This window comes from Elephantulus edwardii, unplaced genomic scaffold, assembly GCF_000299155.1.
Source record: "Elephantulus edwardii isolate Elephantulus edwardi_28Jun2011 unplaced genomic scaffold, EleEdw1.0 scaffold00088, whole genome shotgun sequence".
NCBI classification, from domain to species: Eukaryota; Metazoa; Chordata; class Mammalia; order Macroscelidea; family Macroscelididae; genus Elephantulus; species Elephantulus edwardii.
This window is the reverse complement of record NW_006399838.1, coordinates 11,155,408-11,181,811: the sequence shown is the minus strand read 5'-3', so window position 1 is coordinate 11,181,811 and position 26,404 is coordinate 11,155,408. Positions and strand designations below refer to the sequence as shown.

The window sequence follows — 26,404 nt, the reverse complement described above, 5'->3', positions numbered from 1 at the left end:
ATGAGTTAATACTTTAAGAATATTTTTAAATGGATAAAATGTTTGTAAAAAAATTTATTATTAAAAAAGCCAAATCATGTTGCCAATGGAAATTTAGTTTAATATTTAAAGTCTTTATACAAAATTAATGTATTCTGCTTTCCTTTAGGAAAAAGAAAAAATGAAATCATCACTTATCTCTGATAGGGAATTTTCTTAAAATTTCTCAACGGTGGGACAAAATTGCATACTTAGAATGTATACAGAGCAGCACGGATAAAAATCTGAAACTAGTATTGCAATAGCTTCAAATGAGTAGTAACAGTGCCTATTTGATGGGGAGGGGGAAAGAGTGCAGAGTCTATTATCATCACTTGAGTTTTTTTGAAATAAAATTTGATGTGACCAGAATTTAGAAAGTAACACCATGATGTGAAGATACCATAAAACTGGTATCCCTTTTCTGATAAATTTCTTAAGACAAGCTGGAAATAATGGGGGTGGGGGGGGTGGGGAAATTCAGTATTTCATATGCAGTAATTAATGCAAATATTCCCACTGACTACTTTTTTGCCCAAATTGATTAAGGATGGAGAAAGATAAACTCTTACTTTGTAGTATCTGATAAACTACAAATATGATACCATTAGAAGTTCTTCAGACAATATTATCAATGTTTAGGTTTTCTGATTTCACACATACATACACATAACGTACACACATGCATTTTTTTCAAAGTAAAGAAATATTTTAACAGATGTAAACTATTTATTGAATATTTGCCACCAAATATTGTTAAATACATTATCTTGCAGCATATCGCTTTCAAGTTAAAATGTCAGAAACAAACACCAATATTTACAATTCTTTTAAGGAATGTTATATAATGACACATTAAGGCGTAAATTCTTTTGGCTTATAATTCTTAAAAGAATGATAATAGCAAAAGTGATGCAAAATCTTCAGTGTGAGATTATGATTAAGCTACATTTTACAAAAATATGGTGTAAGATGGCAATAATCCCATTCAACATCCTGGATTAGGTCCCTTCAGCAGGGACTGATAATTTATACAGTCAAACTTTAAAATTTACAGATAAAGACAGTTCAATACTGCCAGTGAGAAGTACGTGTCTCTTAACATATACAACTTTCAGGCCACAGTTTTGAAGGTCTGAAGTATCAAGTTGGTTTGATGAATTAGTCGGTTGGCACTTATAAACACATTTATTGCCCTGTTAAAAACAAAAGCAAATGTTAACGTCAAAGAAGTAAACAAACAAACAAAACACTAAAAACCAAGTCATCCTTTAAAAAGAATTAATAAATGTCATCTATTAATAGTAAGACTTAAAGTAAGTAATATATTATGGTACCTTTTAAAAAGAAAAACAAAAAGAAAGTGGCATCCAGTTTCATCACTTTTCATCTACCTTGAAGCTTAATGGGCCAGCATCATTTAAGACTACCTAGGAATTACTGCCCCCTGGTGGTTCTGGCTGGCAATAGGTGGCCACTCACCACCTCTGAGATGGACCAGATTCATAGCTGACCCTCCAGTGGGTTTTTGGAGGCTGTAAATTACACAGGAGGAGACTCCTCATCTTTCTCCCTCAGAGAGACGGGTGGATTCAAACCACCAGAGATGCCATCCTTGAACTGGCAACGCATCTTTCCACCCACACGTGAGGGTGTCAGACAGCTAAGAACTCATAATGTAGATAGAACAAATGCAGTTGTGGTCTCCAACTGTGGTTTAATTAAAGTTACCAAAATAAAACCTGTACTACTTCCAGTCTCACAATCTGTAAGTTAGAAGACACGATGAAGAAACAAGGGAAAAGTTCGTTCCTTCTAATCTGATTCATACCAAAGTTCATTATTTTTTTTTTTTAAAAAAAGAGGATTCTAAACTACTTCTAAAATTCATTTAAAAATTATAAAATATGAAAACCATGAAGTTTTTAATACTTGGGGGCTAACAACACATAAAAGTTCATTTTATAAGAAGGTTTTGTGCTCCGCCGTATTTTCCTATGGATCTATCTTATCTATGTATGGGATGGGAACACAAAGTGACCACGAGTCCCATTGAGTGCCCTTATCAATGTCCTTTAGAAACTGTTAAGTGGGAAACTAATTTGTTTTGTGAGCTTTCATGTGACTCATAATATTTTTAAAAAAAATTAGAAAGATGACTTATAGGTCAGATTCCATCAAAAATTTTTTTCGTTTTTAGGAACGAGCAGGTCTAAAAGTGGAAGAACATTATTCACAAAGACGAGTAACTGAAAGCTGCAGCTGCTGAATGAAGACGCAAGGGAGGGGCCTGAAGAATACCACACATGCAGGGCGAACACTTGAGATGAATGAAGGAGGCTCTGAATGGATTTCTACTTTCCACTATGTTAATTCTATTATAGTCATAATTAATTAGAATCAGGAATAATGATTTTTCTATTATGTAAATTATCCTTTTATTGTTGGACGTAAGATAGGAGACACAGAAAAAACAGATGTACGCTTATTTTCAGAACACACCTGCTTATTAAAAGCAAGTCTCCAAGGAGCATTTCCCCTCACCAACCTGAGCACTAGTATGAAGTAATACAAAACCATTAACAAAATGCAGCTTAGTACTTTTAATTAAAAATAAAAATATTTTAATTTGCACTGTTTAACAAAAACTAGGAGAAAATCATACTATTATTTTACTACTTATTACTAAAGTCTTATTACAATAAAAATGTAATGGTGAGACAGGCATACAGGGGTGTTAAAAATTTCAAAATATTTGAGGTCCTGCCCTACTATGATTGAAATAATCATTATCTAGATTATTTTCCTGACTTCAAGAACTATGAGAAAATAGTCTTTCCTAAATATGATGCTACGGAATCCAAGTTTGCTTACCAGATTGTACATAACGAGTACAAACACACATTAAAAGTGTATTTCTAATTATAAAAGTTATCTATGGCCATTATAGAAAATTTGACACAAAAAAAGGAAAATAAAAATAGACATATCTGTACCCTGCTGTCTGCCTGCCTTCAAGGGACCATGGTGGTCCAGGGAGCTGTGGCTGGGTGGTATTGTGCTGCCAAACCAAAGACACACAGTTCAAATCCGCCAGCAGCTCCGTGACAGAGAGATGGGCAGTCTCTCCTGTGTAATTCCGACTCACTGGTACACAACTCCCACAGCAACTTACAGCCCTAGAAGCTTATGGTCCACTATGACCTACCGTAGGGTCATGAGTCAGGATGGGATCTGAAGGTAACAAGAACTTCTGGGTTCCTCCTACTCATTTTAACACTAACACATACTTTAAAAAAAACTTAGATATCTATTATATCTTAGAACCAACAGGGTGTAAAATAATGGCCAATACACATTCTAAACATACCGCTTCTCTTATAGAACGACAATGCAAAAGCAGATCACCTCCTCTCCTTACAGAATAGAACACAATCCTTACGGCATTTACAATCACACTTCACATCACACACTGAGGTTTTCCCCAAACTGCTCTCAAGGGATTCTACTGTGCAGCCAGGGTCCAAAAGCGCTGCTAACACTTCTGCTGTCTTTTGAGGACCAGCAGCACCCAGAAACTAACTCTTCAGTCCCTCTGTTGACCTACTGAACAACTTGAAATATATAGACCTAAAGTTGAGACCAGAACATCTTTTGTTAATAAGACTTCTAGGTGATTCAAGGAGCTCTGGTGGCAGAAGAGGGTGAGGTTAAATGCTAGGCTGCTAACCGCAAGGCTGGCAGTTCAAATCTCCAGCCAGCTACTGAGGTGAGAAAGCGGTGGCATTCTGCTATAATTAAAACATACAGCATCAGAATCCTCATGAAGGGCTATCTTATATAGTGGGTTTACTGTTCAAAACTGCTTCCCAGTCCACTGGCTTTGACTTTTGCCACAAGGCTGCATGGAACCATGAAATAAGCGTGTATAAATTTGTGATGGGATGGTTAACCTCCCCATCAGAAGCTAGGAATTTCACTATCAGCATGAAAGGAGAAGTAGAAAATGCAGTACATAACTTTCAAGGCCAGAGACTCCTGCACCAGTTAGACTGAGCATAACAGGCACAATGGAGAAGAGGGGGCCAACAAGAGACAGAGCTGATGTGGGACTAGTCTCCTGTGGAGTCAGAGCCAGGGACCTTCGCTCAAGCTCCTGGAGGACATGAGAGGAGCTGCCATAAGTAGCAGCAGTAAGAGCTTTAGACCACTATCTAGGCCGTGAGGCTGACGGTCACAGGGCTGTCAAGCTTGATTAGCTGCCTTTGACTGGGGAATTGTATCCTCTTGCCCGAATGGCAACCCATTAGCTTCCTTAATAAACTTCTTCATAGGAAGTACAGTTACGCGAGATGTCTGGTGCCAATGCAATGGCTTCACATCCAGTAACCGAACAGTGAGAGCCCTTGGTTGGTGCTGCTGTACAGAGGGACTTGTGGGTTAGGGCACTGCTAAAAGCTATGCCTTGTGTCAAACGAGGGTCACTCATGCTAGAGAGGTGTCAGAAGATCTCCCAGATTCAGACAGACTGGAAGGCAGGGATGGTCACCCCCTTTTTAAACAGCAGGCCTCTGAAAACTATGCACATCATTACAACTGACCAACTGTCAAGGAGTCAACTCCTCCCCACAGGAACCCCAGGACATGTCAGAGTTGACCACGCCTGTCTGTCTTCTCTTATTAGTGGTTATCTGTTTATGTTTTGGGGGTTGGTAGTCAGTAAAGCAGGCCAGTAGTTCAGAGTCCAGGCAGTAATTTTTACATACTTAATTCAGGTTTCCTGGTTCCATTATTCACAATGCATGGACATTCTCACATTTTCATTCTGGTTGCTCTAATTCCATTCATTTGGTTTTCCATCCCCCTCCTTTACCATTTCCTCTTTATTTAACATACTTGCTGATGAGCTGTGCGCATATGGATTATTTTTTTTATTTATTAATTTTATTGTATTATTTTTACATGTACCGTCAAATCAGATCTGACTGGTACAGGAAGGAGATTGCACCTCCTTCTCCAGCAGAGCATCTGGTGGATTTGAACCGTGTGCCTCTGGGATTGCAGTGCACCTTCTTGCCACTAGGCCACCAGAGCTCCCTTCAAATGGATGATTTTTAAAAGGATCACAGCACTCTTTGTGAGCCAATTTGCTATTTAGTAAAAAAATGGCCTTAACTACTTTTGTTTCAAGGTTTAAGAAATATCTCAAGGCAATAACCTCCAGAAATCCTCCAGTCTGAACTGGTCCAATAGATTTTATCTCTTGAAGAATCTGAATTTCTGTTGTCCGTTTCCCCCCTCATTTTATTAGGACTCATCTACTGTAGCCCTAATTACCTATCTGGTTGTCTACGGCTGACATTCTGAGTAGACATCAGATCTGTCTTAGGAGGCGCAGAGTAGACTCATGCAGGCAAACTTCCTATTAACAGTGACTCAAACAAAGTATCATTTTAATGTAATATAAACCCCTTATTTCAGGTTTTGAAAAAGCACGGTAATAATGATGGTACTTACTTGCCATCTTTAAAATAGGTTTTCAGAGTATCACTGAAGCTTTTGGAGTACTTTACAAACTCTTTCTTTTGATGTTCAAGTGCCTACATAAAACAGACAATAGCAATAAAACATTATGAAATCAAATAAGTCAAACACTGGGAGTTACCCAGAAAAATGGGATGAAGTTTATATTATAAATTATCATTCTGGGATTATTTACTTAAATAAATATAATAATAAACTAATAATAATAATACTAAATAGCACATTTAACAATTTAATTTGAATAAGTAAATAGCACATTTAATTAAAGACAAACCCAACAATTAATGGTACAAAACTATACAGCCGACTGCCAAACTCTCAAGGTATTTAATTCAATAAAATGACAGGGTGCAAATCAATACCTAGGTTCCTAGGCAAGCAGCAAATCCTCTGTAAAGACTTACCCTGCGATTCTGGTATTGGTATTTCTTGAAGACATTATTCACTGTATCAAGCAGTTCTTTTATTGCACTAGCTATATCCCTGTTAGGAAACGGAGGAGGGAACAAAAGCATTTTTTTAAAAAAATCAGTTGTATCTGTGTGTACGTAAATAACTGGCAATATTACATTCTTAATTACCACACACTGTGCTAAGGGCAAACATTCAGCCTGGTGTTCGCGATGAAGGTTTCTGTCCGTACCCTTTGTGGATCCTGACTTCCCCTGCACTGCTCACCAAACACTGCCAACTAACACCCATTTTCCCAAATCAGTAGCCTTTTATCCCCTACTATTTATGTAAATCTATACAACAAAGTAAGCATACGTCTGTTTGCCTTTCTAGTTCTGATTTTCCCTTTCTTTGGCAAATGGTGAACTCAAGTTGCTCTATTTTCTTCACTTCACAGTTCATGAATTTTTGCCATTACACATAACTCATTTTATTTACTAACAGTACAAGTTTTGTTATTACATGGAGCTCATTTTAGTTAGAACCAGTACATCACTAACAGCTGGGATGTTTAAATAAAGGATTTCCTCTGAAGAAGTCCCTCTCTTCTCTTAGAACTATTTCTCTTTCATCTCAACAGTGACTACTATCCTAATCCAAATCTTTGCTGTCACTATTTCCTTTGAAAAATATATTCAAATTGCTAGAAGAGACAATGCCAGAATATTCTTCTGCTTTAACCTTTTAAGCAATCACCCTTTGACTATATCAGTATCAACACCTCCTCTCCTTTCTAAAGAGAGAAATTCTTATTTGAGTCAACTCTTCTTCCTATCCAAGAGGGGTTTTTCTGTTTGGTATTTTTTTTAATCTATGTCCTTTTCAAATTCTATATCCTAACTGCATAGCAACTTTTCCTTTCCTGTCATATTTAACTTTATGAAATTCTGCATTCTCAAACAGCCTCATATTTTCTCAGGCAAGTCTCCTCTTTTCCACATCTATTCTCCTGGCCGTGAAATTACAATGAAACATAAAATTCCAAATCCTCCTTTTAGCTTTAGTATGGCGGAAGGAGATGGTAGCACGAGGAAAAAGCTCAGTTTCCAGAGGTGTGTTTGTTTTACAGCCTAGTTGTCCCATGGAAACTTTTTAAGAATTATGGATAGAAGTGTTTCGGTAAAATTAAAAATAATCTTTCCTATTATGAAAACAGTAATTTACTGTTTGCAGTCAAACATCAGCCTTCAACTAGTAAAAAAATATTATCCACTTGTTGATCTCTCAACTTGAGTTCAAAGTTGTTAAGAGCCAATGGAAAGATTACATAGAAACCGTAGAGGACAGTGAGTTTATGTCCCTGGGAGGAGGAATCGCTCCAATGAGGAGGATGAGACTGTGTAACTTGAATGCAATGAAGATCACTGACTTGCACATGCAGAAACTGCTGAGCTGGGATACATTACGCTGCGTGTGGGCTCTGACGGCCTAGTTCGCAGGAAGGAGCGCTGCTAACCCAAAGGCAGCCAGTCCACAGGACAACGATGGGCAGTCTCCTCTCCTGCTACTTCCATCCCAAGAAGCACGCTGGAGCTTTGACTTGGTTGCGACTTGAGAAGAACTGAGTTGAATTACTGTGTATATTTTCAATTAACAACAACAAAACACAATTTCTAACAGAAGATGTAAGTTACAGAACTGTTCCTTTCATGCTTTCAAGCGAAGCTGAATCCTGTACTGCTGTGCATACATCCGCTACTGGTGAAAAAATACCCTATGAATATTCTATTAGCTAAAAAAAAAACCCCTGCAATTTCAAGAACAGAAAACGTCAAATCTCTGAATACTCAACGTTCTAAGCCTACAATGAGGGCTATTTAAAATGCAAGGTAACACACTAAATTATAATTTTTCAGCCAATTAAGTCTCTCTTCCAAATACTATGTTAAGAAAATGATGATAAAAATGTGATTTCAAGGCTGGGCAATAAGATGAACACATGGTCCAAATACAGTATTAAAAGCAGCAGCACTTCATCGGTCAAAAAAAGCCATTCTCAAAGTGGTTTCCTGATCACTCAGTGCAGGAGTTAAGAAAAAAAGAAGGGAGATCTTGCTGAACTCTACCCCCGATTTATTAAAGGACCATGGCGACCTGGCTACACCTGCCAGAAGGCGGCTTCCCCAGGAGGCTCTGCAGCCAATCAGCAAAAGTTGCTCAGCACCTTAGGTACACGGGGCAAAGCAGTAATGTTACCAGATCTGTTACTGGTCAGAGCCTGAGAAAGCATTCTGTCCATGAAGGCACTTCACCCCTACACCTCGTCTCCTGCCTGATACAAGACAAAGTACTTTTCATTACTTCTTAAAGTATGAAAAGCCATCGATAGCAATTTTATGTTAACGAGTATGTCTAAACACAGACATAGACAGAACAGCATTTGTATTTACAACAGCGAGGTTTACAGTAGAAAAGGGAAATTATATTAGCAGCTACCTAAATGGCCTTTTCGGTCTCTATGAGATAATATCAGCATTAAAAAAGCCCAAACCAAACATCAGTTAAACAGGCCAACAAGTACAGCAAATGTGGTAGAATACATCCCGTGAAACTATGCAAGCACAGTTTCTGGGTTCAATGATAAGGGACAAACAGAGCGGGGGGAGTGAGAATGGAACACTCTGCTGCTGTTCTCGTGGGACAACTTCCGGGAAACCAATACACTGAAGTAAAAAAAAAAGCCACACTCCAGGCAGTAGATAAAATGCAAACATTTATATTACAAACTCCCCGCCCAAATAAAGCTTCTAATCAGGCCACCCTAATTTGACAAAATGACTATGCAAATACTCTACAGGAAGAAAATTCTTAACTTGAATGTTTCCTTTGGTGTTGGCCAGACACCTCTTGAAAAGATATTCTGTAGCCATTATGAATATTCCTGACTTGAGACAGAAAAAACGCCAGTGAATTTTAGTCTAAGAATACACAAATTAGGTTATAAAAAGGAAACGGACAAATGCGTAACTTTGTGGTCCAATAAATCTTAACTCTATAGTAATTGGAATAAAGTAGATTTCAAAAAAGATTAATTAGGTTTATAAAATATTTGTACAAACTCAGTGAAGAAGTATTCATTAATTGGAGATTACAACTTAGGTCTGCTGATATATTTTTTTAAAATATTTGCTACATGTCAGGGATCTTTTTTCTATTTTAATATAATATAAAATAGCACTTGATGTAGTAGGTAAAGGTCTACTAAAAAATATGGCTAAAAAAATATAACTACCTTAAATGTAAGGAAGTAAAATGTTTTAACTGTAACCATACAATACATTGTGTCTAAAGGCAAAAATATTTTTCCATTTTTAACACAATCTAAAGTGGCATTCATAATTTATCAAACAATAATTAATGGCAACAAGAGTTAACCTTTATTAATTTAGTATCACAGGAATAGAAGTACATCATGTGTAGGCCAGCTTCCTTATACAAGGCTAAATTTTCAAAAGTAATAAATAATCACTGCATTTTTTTTCTCATGGCACATTATCCTCTGAAAATAGTTACAATACAAAGTCTCATTGCCATTGTCACTAACTAAGTGATGAAAAATAATACACCTCATAAAACAATTAAAATATCACTGTTGTCATGTACTGTTGGAACCAACTCAGAGTCAACCCTCCAAGTGGTTTTCAGAGGCTGTGAAAGGCACAGGAGAGACTGCCTATCTTTCTTCCACAGAGCAGGCAGCCTTTGTGTTGGCAGTGCAACTCCTTACCGGTCAGACACCAGAGTCAGACACCAGAGCTCCATTTTGAAATGTTATTATTCCCATATAAATGCTGTTGTTGTGTACCTGAGTCAGAACCAACCCACAGCCGACCCAGCAGTGGGTTTTCAGAGGCAGTAATGGTTCAGGAGAAGAAAGTCTATCTTATGCCACGGAGCAGTTGAAGAATTCGAACCACATGCCTTTGGGCTGGTAGTACCTTACCATTTAGTACACTACCAGAGCTCTTATAAATGAGGAAGCCTGGTTTAGCTTCTTTCAATGACTCTGCACGAGACTCAGGCTCTTCTCAATGTTCTCCTCCTGACTGAAATACAGTTACATAAAATAGCTCTAAATCCAATCTCCTTCAAGTCACAGAACGTCTAGCAGGGAACTTAAGGAACTTTCAAAGCATGCAGCAGGAGGAAGGTTGTGGGCCTGCCAATTCTACCTCAACTTCAATCACAACACAGATCCCACTTCTTTCAAATAGCAAAAAAGATTCCCCATCATCAGATTAAATCACTATGTCTGGGAAGCAACAGAGAGGTCTCTGGATCCAGACGGCTTGGATTCGAGTCTCACTGCACCACGTACTGGCTCTGTGTGGGCTTCAGTGTCCTCGTCTGCTTTGGGATGCTGTGAGGATGAAGTAAGCTAACACACAGACAGTACTTAGACGAGTGCTGCTTGTTATTACGTGTGTGGGGGGCGGGTGTCACAGCGGACCCTCCAGGGGGTTTCAGAGGCAGTTAAGTGCACGGGAGGAGACTGCACATCTTCCTCCCATGAAGCAACTGGGGGATTCAAACCTCTGGGTTCCTGGCACCACCTCTTACCACTAAGTTATTAAATTCTACATAAATGACTGTTGTTATTAAGATGATGCCAATTTGATTAATCTCTACTTCAGTGTTCTAAAGCAAAGCTTGCTAAAAATATTCTTTTAAGTGTTAAAGCTTCTTATGAATGTAATATGACTCATCAAATATGTGACTATCAAAGTAAATGAAAATTTAAATAAATTGTTTTAAAACTCTAGAAGTTATTCAAATAGCTGAGTTTGAGATCACTAATAATTATTTTATGAGTCAACCATGTTTACTTTGACTACATCAGACTAAAAATAACAGTGCATAAATAATTGTCTGTTTTCCTCCTCTCACACATTAAAAAGAACTAAAAGAAGTTAAAGCCTGCTTATAAAGGTGAAATATAAACTACTATGAGATATTTTGGCTATTTAAAGCGATCTTCTTCCATCCTGGTCACTGGGTTAAGTACAATCAACACTACTTTCTACAACAGGACCTACTTCTGTCTACAGTCCACTTACAAACTGGTTAAGAGAGCACTTCTGACGATGAATTACAAAGACTACTACTTCAAAGAGATGTGAATAAGGCCTAAGCTAGTATTTTCCTTCTTGGCCATTTCTACTACGGTTGTGTCTCAAGACTGTACTCTTCCTGCCACGATTTTCAGTACTGGTTTCTACTCCTTGGTACTGGAGAAAACTTGTTAAGATTCCCTCGTTTAAGAACCCTCACACAGAAATCACGTCTGACATCTTCCCTGGGTTCATCTATTATCTCACACGAGGCTGCACCCCAGAAGACAGTGAGGCCGGTTTAAGAACCAGTGCCCTCTGCTCCTTCCACCTGTTCCCCAGCGGCCAGCCATCCAGACATCACGCATAGTCTCACTCTAACCCAAGGGCATCCCAAAGGCCGGCACGAGGAGGTTCCTGATGAGGCCAACGTTAGAAAATCCTACTCATGCCTTACGAGGATCTTAAGATAGCCAAGTCACTTTTGACATTCCAAAATAAAAACAATTGTTGGTTTCTCATCTTATAACTATGATTTATCTAATTTGCAAATGATTTTTTTTAATCTAACAATTACCGCTCTGATTCTTTATAACAAATAATCATAGCATTTCTGCACACTTTATCTATTGTTGAAGCTCTTGTATTTGGAAGCCAAAAGTCAATTAGAAGTTAATAGTAAAAAGGAACTGTTTAAATTTTTCTAATTAACATTAATGATATAGCTAAACAGAATAATCTAGAAAGAGAGGTTCCTTTGAAACACTGTTGAGAAAAGATAAAATATCTTACTTGATTGTCTGCAAAAACCGCACTCGGTCATTGATCTCATCTGGGATCTTACTGAGAATTTGTTTAAGTGCCCGCGCCTTTTCATTTAGGTCCTGGAATTCGGGTTCTGGTCGTTCAATCATATACTCTGATAAAGTAAATACACAATCAAAAGCCATGCAACTCCCAAAGTCAAGTCTAAGAATGCTTAGTGTTAGTTGTAAAATGAGGAAGAAGAAAAAGAAAGGCCAGAAAATAGGAAAGACAGTGTTTCAAGCATAAGTAAGTGAAAGTCAATCCAGTTTGGTGACAGTGCAGGGATCCAACAAATCGAATGGGGTGGGGGGGACACTACACATTTTCAATTCTGTAAATTCAAGTCTAATTTTAGAAAATAGGAGGCTTAACCAAATTCACGAAGCCTCTGTAAAATTTTACAAGGCACCCTTAAAAGAAGTGGCATTATTCATAATGAAAACAAAGGCAGCATCTACTAGAGAGAAAGATGAATTTAATATTCTCAAACCCCTAGAGTCAACAGCCAATGGCTCATTATTGATCCAAACCATGAGGATGGACTAACAGCAATCTTGAATACATTTTGGGGCAGGAATCACAGATCAATCCTGGGAAGAAGTCTCATTTGAGAACTGGAGTCGGCCAAGTAAATTCACCATCAGAGTCACAGTAGAGCTGTAAGCACTATAGCTCATCAATTCACCAATATACTCTTATCTAACAGGCTGGAAACATTCAATTTTAGAAAAATGACTATACTTTTTTATTGTAAAGTCAATGAAAATTCTACTTTATTACAACCACAGAATTAGTTAAAAATACCTACTTTTTTCATCTCCCTCTCTCTTAGTAAAAAGAATGGAAATTATACTGCTGTAATGCCCTAAATTAGACTAGCTAATGAACATAAATGAAATGCATTCCTAATCATTAGAAAATTTGGGGGGAGGGGAGTGGAGGTTAGCTATTACATTGCTCCCCAAAACTGGTACTTGAAAAAGAAAAACATAAAACAGTATTATGTTACGCTAAAGAAAAAAAAAGCAAAACCTGCAGTCTTTCTAACAAAGGTTTGTTTAGCAGTGATACAAAATAAATCCCACTATTTCAAAGAGCTTGTCATTTAGTTAAACTACCACTGTTCAAACATCCTATCAGTGGGAGAGAGGGATGGGGAGAATCACGAATAAGCAACTCAAATAACGACTTCATAAACAGAAGATAATACTTTTCTACTTTATATAGATATTTTTCCCAACCAACCCCCTCACACATACACAAAGTAACAAAGGAGAAAGAGCAGGAAGAAGGGAGGAAAGGGAGAAGGGGAGAGAAAGAAAGAAAACTATTCTGCCAAATAATGATTCAGAGGAAAGTGCTTTCCAACAGTTTGAAGACATCTAATACCTTCTACGTCATCAGCTGCCATACGGAGAAGGTACTCTGTGAAGTTAACTTCTACACTTTTTTTCTCTAAAATTTTCATAATGATGTCTTGTGTGAGACCTGGATTTTCTTTTTCAGCCTGTAAGGAGAAAGCTAGCTTTGAAATGTGTAAACAAACATTTAAAAGAGAAATCTTAGTTGTATTAGAATCTGTTCTGAATTTCTTACACCGACAAAAATAAAGCTAGAAATCTTTGTAAACCACATTCTCATGGTGCCAGTTATTTCTATGCTGTTTGAGCAGGTGCAGCAGCTACCTATACATTTTCATTCTGAGTATAAAGCACTTAACAGTTTCTACTCCTTTATAATAGTCTCTTGTAGTTGAGCAACATACACAGAAAGGTATTTTTGGCTTTCTATCAATTACTCTCATCTTTAGTTCAAATATACCTTGCATTTTTAGAAGTTTCACTCTTGAGTTACACTTGAGGGTGAAAGAGTATCTGAACTCTACAGTATTTTACAGATCCTTTGCATTTAAACAAAAAGAATTCCAGGACAAACAAAAAACAAAACCATTTGCTTAAGACACACAATTCCTTAACTCCTTTACTTGGGAATTTGTACTGACCCCCAGAATATCTCTTCAGAGAGTTAGCATCCTCTGGATAAAGTCCCGGTTGAGTTCTCTTTCTCACCTCGCCATTAAGTCAGAAACAACTCTGGGTGACTCTCCAGCAGATTTTGAAGCCTGTGAATCACATGAGGAGACTGCTCCCCTGCAGAATTGCAGGGGCATTTGAACCGCCAGAGGCACAACCTATAGATTAGCAGCTCAATTCTTACGGACTATGTGACTTTCTGCTTTTATTTTTTCTTAGCAAGAATATTTCCTTGACTGGTTTACTAGAGCGTCATTAATCCTTTTACTGCACTTTACTGCACTTGTTTCATCAATGAATTTCCATTAGTCCTTATGTTACTTACACTTTCACGGGCACTAAAACCTTCCAGTCATTTCAAGAATGAGCATTAAGAACTCCAAGTTATCAAAGTTAATTGCCAGATTTTTGTTTGCTCTGATAATTTTGTTGCATTTTTGTTTTTTACATTTAATTTTAGAGTCATATACCAGTTTTGCTTCTTTTGTAATACCTGCCAATTTCAATCATTCAGTTGGTGACTTCGTTTCTTTTGATCTAGTATTAAACAGCAAATATAAACACAATTTATGACCTTAACCAGATGGCAATCCATTTGCTTCCCTATGTGTCAAGCATCCTTAACCTGTATCTCTTCAATTCCACTCTGCTATCACGGCACATGCAGCTTTATTCTGTTCCTATTGCTCTTTTCATTACAACATCTTGTTTCTCATCAAATCTCACATCTTGAAAACTGAAAGGTTGTGGAATGATAGAGGAGAAGAAAATATACACATTTATCTCAATTTGGGGATCACTGAAACTGCTGTCAACTGCTATTCAGAGAAATTCTGAAAGATGATTAATAACAATGAAGTATGCATTACTGAATTTTGCTTCTTTTTAAATCTATTTTGATTTTTGGTTCCATAGATACGCTTAAGGGAGACCTGATAGCCTAGTGCTAAGGACATTTAAGTTAACAAAGAGCAACGGCTGGTTAAAATTATCGATTTTGTGGATAATGAACTGGAAATACGAATATTAAAGATTTTCTGGTCCTTGAAGGGTTTCAAAGTAACTTTTGAAGAAATCTATGGTTTTAAATAGCTAAAACCTCAATTTTTTTAACACATGGCCTCTTTTGATGTAATTTTAAAATTTCAATCTACATTAAATATGGTTTTATTGTTGTTAAGTGCCAATGAGTTGCTTATGACTCATAGCGACCCTATGTACAACAGCTCTGAACCCTGCTCTATCCTGTGCCAATTTCATCTTCTCTGACACACCCACCCCCATAACGCCACTGAGTCAATCTATCTCATCCACAGCCTTCCTGAATTGTGTTGTCCCGCCATCTTCCCATGCACGGTGTCCCTTTCTAAGGACTGGTCCCTCCTTGTAACATGCTCAAAGTATGTTGGATGGAGCTTCAGAATCCTTGCCTCCAGGGAGCATCTTGGTTTCACCCTCTCAAAGGTGAATCTGTTCTCCTAGCAGTCCAAGGTATATTCGATACTCTCCTCTAGCACCACAACCGAAAGGTATCAATTCTTCTTCCAACATCCATAGCTTTCTGATACCTAGCAAGTAACTGCGAAGACCACGGCTTGGATTAGGTGCACTTTAATTGTATCAATGCAAAATAATTATGACTGAGATATTTTATATGTGTTGTCTTTTTGGGGAGCACTAAGTATCTGATATGTTCTATTTCCTCAGTGAAGCATAGCTAAATTCAAACTAGTCATATGTTAAGTGCTCAATGACAATATGTAATTTGGGTTTTATTTCCTTTTTCATTTTTTTATATTAGTTTACATACAAAAGCCATATAAATATATCATGTTTTATGTATATACTTTGTTTCATGACTGAACAATTCAGATCTAGAGAAAAGGAAAAACATATGCTGAGTGATTAATTATATATTCTCTTAAAAGAGTCTCAAAAGAGTCTTAATTCATCCCGACATTGTTTTTGTTTACCCCTCAGTGAGAACTGACTACTGGCTCTTGAGTGGATATTCAGATAGAGGAAATATTTTCCACTAAAAAAATACTGCTTGACTTTCCAGAAGGCATTAGCTAAAATCACTTTCTGGAAGTGTTTTAAGCTTTAAATACTAGCCTACTAAAGCACTGAGTATCTCAAAAAGTTTTCCACTAGAAGAAAATAAATTTGCAATTATGACATGGCATTTGGTTTATACATACCATACACTTTAATAACATACACGAACTGTTTCTCACCTTAATGAAAGCCGCTCTCAGTGTCTGAGCTGCTGACAGATTAACTCGTTCTAGCTGCAATATAAAATTAAAATCATTAGTATTATCAATTTGGGAAGTAAATGAAATTTCTGATATTTCATTCTGTAGTAAGCACAGTGAAACACATATTTCAATTAACAAAAATATCTGTTCATGACCCTAAATTATTTTCATTCTTCAAGCAGAGAGGCTATTGAAAATTCTCACGAAGGACCATGGAAAACAAAGTTAATATATAAGTTGTTTTTTCTATTCAATTATAAAAATTAGGCATACTTTACCTTCAAAATAGGTTTTTAAGATAAGCACAAAGTATCTATATCCTAAGTCCCTAAAGAAAGCATAAACATTTACATAAATTATTGAAAATATAGAGTATTCAAAGTTAAACTAGGTTTTTTTTATAACAGAGCTGTAAGCGGGCTGATTACGATCATGGTAAGAGGGTGTGTCCATGCAGCAATAATGAACCTTTTTAAAATAAAAGATTCTTTCAATGTAATACCTTCCTTTTAATTTGCTTCTAAGTTCCTCAGTGAGACATTAAACTGAGATTAGTTTATTTTCAAAATAGCTCTGGTAAAATGTCTGCTTAATACTCAACCTGAAGTTGCATATTATCTGTGGATTTCAGAGATTATTCTTAGCTGTTAAGAGTCACGCTGCCAACCCAAATGCACCCAAATGACTGCCAAACCAAATGCACTCGAATGTGGTTCAAATTTACCAGCTGTTCCATGGGAGAGATGGGGAAGCTCTTCCTAGGATTCACTGCCACTGAAAAGCTACTGGAGTGGCAACTATTAGTCAGTCCCAACCCAACAGTATAAAGCAAAACAACACTTTATTTTCTATAGTGTCACAATTAAGGATTGGTTACCTAAAATACTGAATCAAACATTCAACAAAAGGCTCTTCATTTTCATATTAAACATGTAAGGTTTCTAATCTGAGAAGATATCTTTACTATATATTTTTTCCCAATGAGCTAAGAAGGCAATAGTATCATAAAAATAACCACTTTTGTAGAAGTGCTAATTCCTAGGGCTTAAAACAACCCCAAGTTTTATTACACTCAGATGTTCTTAAGTCCCTAAAGATTGGGCTTGTTGACACAAAAGTAAAATTTAGCTGCACATTATTGTTTTGTTTGTTTGTTTCATCTGAGATTACAATGAATAGCAGAAAACAATGTAACCATCAGAGATGTTTACAGGTGTCACTTTCATCGCCATCAAGTCAGACTCTTGTAAGCCACTGCAGTTACTTCTACAGAAACCTTACATATACTATTTCTTTACGAAGCTGTGGTAGACTAATGACAAAGAGTTAGGCTGCCAACCAAAAAAAGGCAAAGGGTTGACAGCCACCAGTGCTTCAAGGGAGGAATATGAGCAGTCTACCCTTGTGACATTTACTGCTCCTAACAATGCACCAGAGGGTGAGCCTGCAGCTGCTTCTGACTCAGTGGTCCACGGGGACAACAACAAACGCTCCTTTCGATCTGTGAGGCAGTGCAAGCACACATCCTGCTTTATGAACGGCATCAAAACGTCCTTATCTAGGGAAGCACCACTACTTTAAATCCATTTCTTTTCTAAACAAAACATTCAGAGTCACCAGAAATCTTCCTTTTCTTACACTTACCTTAAACATAAGACAAAGGCACCCAATTAAATCTTCCAAGGTAAACATTTTCTCTCCAAAGAACTATTATCTATAAGCAATTTTACAAATTTTGTATAAAATCTAAATGTGGAAGGTGCAGCACAAGTGGCCCACGTAGTAGGCAAGTAAAGCAAAGAGCTCTCTAAGGCATAATGAAAAGATGTGGGTGTATTTCTAAAAATAAGGGCAATTTCGATCTTCACTTAATTTATTTAATGATAGTAGATACTACAGTATTCTGAGAACGCTGGACTGATCTCTATTCTCACTGTGCAAGAAAAGGCAGATGCAGAACACACAGGATGAGTGTTTCCACCCGATAGGAACCCATTTCCTTATTTGGGTTTGCACGACATTCTGACCTCTTGCTGTATGTCAAAGGTCTGAGTCAGATGTGTGCTGTCAAGTATCAGCACTATTAACTCTTTCTCCACAAGCTTGCCTGATATATGTCTTAAGACACCCACAAGCAGGAAAAAGGCTACAGAAAGTCACTGAAGAATTGATACATGTATCCAACCACTCATGAACTCTAGGTTAAAATTTTATGTGTAACTTAGGAGATTTAAAAAACAAAAACTCAACAAAACAAAGCCCAAAAGAGAGGTAGAAAGAAGGACTTAAACACACAAAATCAAATCTGTGAGTTGTGAAGTGTCTCAGTAGATTTCTTCTGGGAGTCACTGTGGGATAATGCATTGTACACCCACAAATGTTGCAAGAAACCCAACGGGCTTTCTAATTCATCACGGTATCAACACTCCTCCGAGCAATGCCAGGAAGATACGCAAACACGTATTTTTAGAAATGTGACGTAAGTCGGTTCTGGTGGGCTCTGCTGGAGCGCTGCGACCCAGGGGCTGTGTGTGTCTCCGGCAGTCTGAGTCCCTCACCGGCGCCCAGGGATCCAGACGGCAACTTCTGCGACTGACAACCTCAGAAACCACTGCAGGGGCAGACGAGTTGGTTCTGACTAGAGGACAGTCTCTGAGACCTCAACTTCCTCTCTCAGCAATATTTATCTGAATTCTTTCAAGAAGAGTGAATAGGGGATGGGGGACCGGGGAGAAAAGTGCAACAATGAATGACTGGAAACCCTAAGTCTCTGTAAACTTCCACTAAAATTAATTTAAAACAAAAAAAGAAGTGCTAAAAAAATTTTTTATCTGAATGATTTCCAAATCCCTAAATTCACTCCTACTATTGAGCATTTTAGTGAATTTCTGTCTCATGGTAAAAAGTACTTTTCTTTCATGTCTCGGCGTGTGATATACTATCCTATTATGAACTACTGCCTACTAAGCACCTATTATTACGGGTCAGACACTGTACAGGGCTTGCTCACCATCACAAGGTATCAGTGACTAAGGAATCACACACATTACACCGAGGAAGACACGTCCCCAATGTCACACAGCTATGAAGCAGATCAGAATCCACATCACATCTGCCAGGCTCAAACACTAGCGTTTAGGTCACTAATGCCGCAGGGACTCTCTGCTCCAGGCTGCGGTCTCTCCTAGCATCTCGTCAAGCACTTAAGAACCAGCAAATTCCTGAGTTTCTATCATGTGTGAGGAAGTCAGTACGAGAGACAGGATGAAACAGAATAGAATTCCAGAACTCAAGCAGCTCAATTTAAAGCAGCAATACTGGCTTGGTTATATTCACTCCTGAAAGAATTAGGACTCTGTCCCTTTGCTGTCGTGTGGAGCAGACTCATAGCTAACTCTTCACTGAGTTTTCAAAGTCATAAATCTTACGGATGAGGAAACTGTCCATCTTCCTCGCTCAGAGTCACTGGTAAAGTCAAACCAGAAGAGAGGTGAAGCCTTTGCATTGGCCGTGCAATCCTCTACTGACTACGCTAGCCCTGGGATGGGCTCCCTGCCAGTGAAGAAGTCTTTAAAGATTCCAAAGTGGTCCTTGGCTTGTGCGGCCTCTTACAACAGTTTTCGGTGGAAGTTCTCCCACTTAAAGTAGAGGGCGGTAATATGTGAGAGTGTAGTTATTTTATGCAAAGTCAGAAAGGAAAGGATTTGTACTTTCTTCTTATCACTGACATATAGCACTTTAATAAGCCTGTGGGATAACAGTCTTAGGTGAAGAGTGAAAAAACTAATGGTAATAATTTTATTAGCAGCAATTTATAGTCATATACCATATTTTGGGCTGGCCAGAGGACAGAACTTATTATTACACCTTCTATTAATGGATACTTGTAAGGCACTGTTTGGGCCTCAGACATACACATAGGCCTTCCAGGTCTTCAGGGGTGGGGGGAAGGTGGGAAGAAGAGGAAAGGGTATGTAACATGTCATCTATTTCAAAGGGAAGAAAAAAAGTGCTATTAAAAAATACCAGAACTGATAACAGGACTAATCGACTTTAGTTATCACATTCCTACCCACAAGTCTGCCTCTTCTCAGTTTTGTAAATTTCTCCTATAATTTACACTTGGTAGTTTCTGACTTATTATCAACTTCAAGCTTATACACTTTCAATTAATTATAAAAGTACTTTCAAAGGTTACACATTAATGATCCCAGGAAACTCACTTATTATACTGATCCCACCATAACTATAAATTCATTACTGTATCTTACTTTCTAGTATCAAGCTAGTTTCCTAAACATCTAATAAATGTTGCTGTTGATGAGTGCCACTGAGCTGAGCACGGCTCACAGGAACCCTAGGAACAAAAGGCCTGAAGTCTTTGCATAACTATCGTCATTTATCGGAGTTCATAGAGTTTCCAGAGACACACAGGAAAAGAAATCTACTTAGAACATTGGCTCTTGAAGTTGTAATGAGTTTTGAATAAAACCTTCTGAAAGCTGCTTTAGCTTTTTTTTTTTTTTGCTTTAATTTAGTAAAGGTCAAAATAATAATGTTAATTAGTCTGAACTGTCTACAAATATACTTCCTTCCACAATAGTAGGCATGTCTCCATAGTGACCCTCCTTCATGTTTCACAAAATATTAATCCTATTTTTTAAAAAGAATTTAACTGAGTCAAGTCAAATGAATAACTCTAGGTACATGATCTGTGATTCAAATGACAGTAATGCATCAAGTGAGAAAACAAAAGATCAAAGCTCATGGTATCAAGAGGCCACCTATTTCCTTTTGCACTGAAAACTAAAACGTACTGCTATCAAATCGATTCCAACTCACAGCAACCCTCCAGTGGGCTTCTGGAGTTGTGTTAATCATAATCTGGGCAGACAGTCTCACCCTTCTCCTAAAAACGAACCGGTGAATCACAACTTAAAACGTCTCAGCTAATAAACACAAAACAAAGTACTTCATTAGGAAAAGTAAATGCACAAACGCAGTATGTTGTATGCTACACATACTCAACACCCAGGCCACCCCTGCAAAACCTGCAGACTCACTGCCTCAGAGCTGGAAGTGACTCATGGCTAACCCTTTCCCGGGTTTCCAAGCTCTAAGAGGAGACTGTCCATCCTTCTCCGGACGAGCAGCTGATGGATGGACGATAACCAGCACAGAGGTGTGGGCTCTGGGTGAACAGCACAACGCCCCACGGCGAGGCCACCAGCGCTTCACTAGAGCCTGCTGTTAAGAGTCACAAGGTGCCTGGTTCGCTGTCTTGTCAGAAACAGATCAGCAGAACTTTCACCCTCATTTGCTTTAGTCTTCAAGTACAGCTGAAACCTGTTTGGCAACACAGCAACGCACAAACTTCACTGAGCGAGGTATTGCATTTGAGGTGCACTGGTCAACACACACAGAACCTGAGAATTCTGAGGCTGACCCACCAACACTTCACTGTAGCAACAGAAGCAAGCACATAAATAGAACTTGATACCAGTGTAAGCACTTTAAAGTACTTTTTATACACATAAACACTGAGAGAAGACTGCATAACCGAAGCCATAGTGCTATGTGGTGGTGTGTGCCGCTGAGCGGGAACTGACCCACAGCTGACCCTCCAGTGAGTTTTCATAGGCAGGACTGTGGGGTTTACTGTGCTCCAATGGTAGACTTTATTATTTTTCAACCTAAATGAAGGAAAAATTGGGTGTTTCTAGGTCTAATTCACTTAATAAGAAATATTAACAGTTGTATATTCTACCAAGTGTTGGCAAAAAAATAATTGCTTCAGATGGTTCTGAATGAAGCAGAATTACTGAGTCAGAAGAAACGCTTTTTGTTAATAACAATATAAAACCTTTGTAATATGAAAAAAACCTACCTGGTTACAAAATTATTTATCACTTGTTTCAAAATAAAATAACATGTTACTTTAAAAATGGTGTTTTTTTCTTAAAGTAACTCTTTAAAAGACTTAGAAAAGCAAACAGGCAGCCCTGCTGTTTTGGGCTGTTGTGGTTTTTTTTTTGGGGGGGGAGAACTGTACATTTCTTCCATATCTAATGAATCTATAAGGAATTATAATTACATGAGAATCAGATCTAAAATCTGGAATAAGGTTTCTGTAAATATATTGCAACTTGGAGACCTATTTTACAGAACATTAATATGCATGCAATCTGCAAGGACTCTGAACTCTGCAGCAGCTGATTAAACAAGACCACTCTGGGCAGAGTTTCATTAAATTGAGAATTATCAAGTTCAAGGAATGCCGTAAGTAACTTTGCCTCATAAGTTTAAGTAACTATACTAAAATCTACCCAAGTATAAAGATGTGTTCTTCTAGCTAAAAAAAGGAGCCCTGATGGTACAGGATGTAGGGAATTGCCCTGCTCACCCAGGGGCCTGAAATGACCAGCAGCTCTATGGGATGAAGAAAGGCCAGCTCCATTCTGTGCCAGTACAGCCTGGGAACACCCTGTGGAGGCTCAGCTATAAATCACTTTCAACTTGACAACAATGAGCTGAGTTTTTTAACTAACTAGTTAAAAGGGAATTGTGGTGGTGTAGGGTGTCACCTGTCTGCCTGCTAACCAAAAGGCCAGTGGTTCAAATACACCAGCATCTCTGCTAGAGAAAGATTTTGTCTTGGAAACCCAACGGAGGGTTGCTATCAGTCAGAATGAATTTGATGACAATGTGTTTACCGGCTAAAAATCGGTTCAAACTGTTTAAGCTTTTTAGCTCTTAAAATACAGTGAACAAGATTTAATGAAAATGCTTCATTTAAAAGAGTAAAATTCATTTTTAATAAGGTACTATTTTCTGTAAGATCAATTCTGATAACCATCTTTATGGTTAAATCTGTACAACATGGAAAAACAAAGCCAAACTGTACTCTCATTTCCCATATTTGTAGATTTCTAGGAAACCTCATGTCTGAACTATTTTGTTGATGCTGTTGCTACATACTATAGTCAGAACCGACTCATAGCTGAATCTCCAGTGGGTTTTCAGAGGGAGTTAACTGCCCATCTTTCTCCCACAGAGCACCTGGGGAAGTCAAAGTGTTTCCTGGGTTGCCGACCAACTCCTTACCACGAGGAACGTCTATGCCTCTAACCATGCAGGTTGCTATTATGTGCCATCATGTCAACTATGACTCATAGCAACTCTGTGAACAATGGCTCTGAATCCTTCCCCATCCTGAGCCAATCTCACTGTTTCTGACACACCTGACTGCAATGCCACAGTCACCGTCAACCTTCTCATCGAGAGTCCTCTTACAGTGACTTTCAATCCTTCCAAATACAATGCCCTTTTCCAAGGCCTGACATTTAATAAATTGCTTAACGTATATGAGATGGAGTTTCCAAATCCTTGCCTCCAAGGAGCAAACTGGTTTCACTCTCTCCAGAAGAGACTTGTTTTCTCGAGAGTTAATGGTATGTGTTCAGTACTCTTCTCCAGCACCACAGTTCAAATTCTGTCATCCTTAGTCACTGTTTGGCTCTCAGATACACAGCAAGGAACTGAGAAGGTCATGGCTTTGTTAAGGCACACCTTAAGTCTTTAGACTGACTTTGGTGCTCTTTAGCACTCTGTAAAGTGTCCTGGACAATAGATTTTCTAAATGCATCTCGTCTTTTGATTTCCTGACCACTGTTGCCAAGAGTGCCGACGGTGAATCCAAGCAAAATGAAATCATTAACAAGTATAATTTTTTCTGCATCTATTGGCCCGTGGTGAGAATTTTTGTTTTCCTGATGTAGAGTTGTGATCCATATTGAAGTCCGTGGTCATTGATCAAGCATTTCAAGTCGTCCTCTGTTTCAGCGAGCAAGACTGTCTCATCTGAATCACGCAGGTTGTTGACAAGTCTTCTCCGATCCTGATGCCACACTCTTCTTCATAAAGTCTGGCTTCAAGAAGTATCTGTTCCGTTTGTATACTGAAAAACTTTGGAGAAAAGATACAGCCCCAGTGTATTTCTTTCTTGACACTGAATTAAGCAATACTGAATAGACCATGATCCCTGGTTCTATTCAAACAGCCTCCTGGTCTAGGTATAGGTTTTAGACAAGTGCAATCAAGTTCTGGAATTCCCATTCTTCTCAATGTCAAGCCACAATTTGTTTTGATCCACACAGCTAATGTCAGATGGATCTTGAATGAAAGGATAGAGTACCAGAAGGAAGTCTCCTGTTTTATTGACTATGCAAAGGCATTTGACCATGTGGACAACAACAAGCTGTGGCTAACATTAAGAAGGTTGCGTAACAACCCTAAGAACAACAGATCAAAAAGTGTGCATTGTTTTGTCCCATCTTCCTGACCTTCATCATGTCCAAGCCACCGCTGCGGCTTCAGTCCTTCTCAGGGAGGGTCTTCCTGGCTTTGGATGGCTCTATACTTCTCTTACCATCATGTCTTTTTCTGAGGACGAGTGTCTCTGGATAATATTCCCAAAGTATGTGAGAAAAAGTTTCATAGGAATACCCCGGTTGCATTTCTTTTCAGACAGATTTGTTTGTCCTTTTGGCCATCCAAGGAATGTTAAATACTCTTCACCAATGCTGTAACTGAAAAGTATTGATTCTTCTTCCCTCTTCCTTATTCACTGTCCAATTTTCACAGGCATATGAAGCAAATGAAAATACCACAGCTTAGGACAAGCGCACCTTAAACTGATATCCAAGGAGAGGTCCCAGACAGATCTGCCCCATGCAACATGTCCTTTCAATTATTTTTTCTTGTGATTTTAACAACACTTTACAGAAAAGTGAGATTTTCAGTCAATTCATTGTTGCACATTTTTACCCCCTCCCTTTCCCTTCCCCCAGTTCCCTTTTTTAAAAAAATTTTCACTATTTTTTCTTTTTTACTGCAATTTTGAGGAAAAATGTGCAATAATGAATGAATGGAAATCCAAGTTCTGGGTAAACATTAGTCTTTTAAATTCTTGACTGCTGCTACCAGCCCAAAGGAACACTGAGAGCCCAAAGGCACACAGCTCAAGGCCACCAGCTCTTCAGTTAGACACAAAGATGGGCAAAATCCTCCTATGCCATTTACAGCCTCTGAAACCCCGCTGGGTCAGTCATGGGCTGGTTCTGACTCGATGGCACCTAACATCATCATCAGTATTCATCCTCACAGTCCATTTCACCAGAATACCATGGCCTATATAACTGTTCAGCAAAGTCAAGATTCATACACAGCTCATACTTTTGAATGTAAGAGAAACTTTGAGCCTTTCTAAGTTTTTTTGTATAGCCATTTAATCTAACATTATTTCATAGAGTTTCAAAATTCCAAATATACAAAAGAACTGTCAACCAAGTTTGCTGATTTCATGTCAGAGAGAATGAATTTATCATTCCTTACTGTTCCCAAGGCTTAAGAATACAACAAAGAGCAAATGCAGTTAAAGCAAAAGAATGTGGGAGAAAGTACTGTGAAACTAAATACTTTGAAGTATTTTATTTAAGACAGAATAAAGTACTGGAATGGTGAAGGCTTCCAGGCTATAGCAGAAACAACCAGGCTAGTAAGCTGCCTCAAATATACTTACCCCTCAACCTTCATGTGTCTAACTGCTTTTTCTCTCTCCTCTCACCTTCACAATAAGATTTATCTTGACCACTAAAACATGGCCCATATACTGCTTTCTTTAACTTTTAGTCCACTTTTCTACTTTTCTAGTGCTTATTCCAACTTGTTTATGGTCCCATTATGCTCTTGTGTGTTTTGGGTCAATGATCCTCCCTTTCTCCCTACAGCTTAACATCTGAAGGGGAACAGCCGATCTTGGGGTGTGTTTTTTTTCTCTCTGCCTTTGAACACTTCTGGCACAGTGCCGAGCATGGAAGTCAAATGTCATTTTTATATATATCTGCAAATGCGTAACTAAATCAGGCACTAAGGAACGACAGAGAACTTAGGAGAACATGTTTGCCCACTCACCTCATTAAACACAGGATACATAACTGCGTAGAGAGGCATAGAAACCAGGGAAGTGGTCTCAGCTTCATTCTTCATCTCTTCCATTGTCATCCTCATTCAAAAGCCAACTACAGGAGAAAAAGAAGTGCTAAAATGCAGAGGAATCTTCATTCACTGCAGTGTTTCTTCCCTTTTTTTTATGACAAAAGAATGGGGCATGGGACATATACTGACCTGGTGAAAGGGAAGAAGGAGGAAAAGATATTTATTATATTATGTAGGAACA

At 38.2% G+C, this 26,404-nt stretch overlaps 1 protein-coding gene across 1 annotated transcript; it reads right to left on the bottom strand.

Annotated features, from left to right (window-relative positions):
• Nucleotides 1-1,132: 1,132 nt before the first annotated feature.
• PDCD10 (programmed cell death 10) lies at nt 1,133-26,235 on the bottom strand. Its single transcript, XM_006890377.1, has 7 exons — nt 26,140-26,235; nt 16,144-16,197; nt 13,263-13,380; nt 11,859-11,985; nt 5,967-6,045; nt 5,536-5,618; nt 1,133-1,214 (listed from the first exon to the last, which is right to left on the bottom strand). Exons 1-7 carry the CDS (start codon nt 26,233-26,235, stop codon nt 1,133-1,135), a joined length of 639 nt encoding a protein of 212 aa, XP_006890439.1.
• Nucleotides 26,236-26,404: the final 169 nt, after the last annotated feature.

Bases quoted from the DNA above. Each gene is read 5' to 3' on its own strand.
- PDCD10 (XM_006890377.1), bottom strand. From the start codon at position 26,235: ATGAGGATGACAATGGAAGAGATGAAGAATGAAGCTGAGACCACTTCC. The intron at 11,986-13,262 runs GTATTAGATGTC...TTACTTTATCAG, and splicing joins GGCAGCTGATGACGTAGAAG to AGTATATGATTGAACGACCA. The intron at 6,046-11,858 runs GTAAGATATTTT...GTTTCCTAACAG, and splicing joins CGGTTTTTGCAGACAATCAA to GGATATAGCTAGTGCAATAA.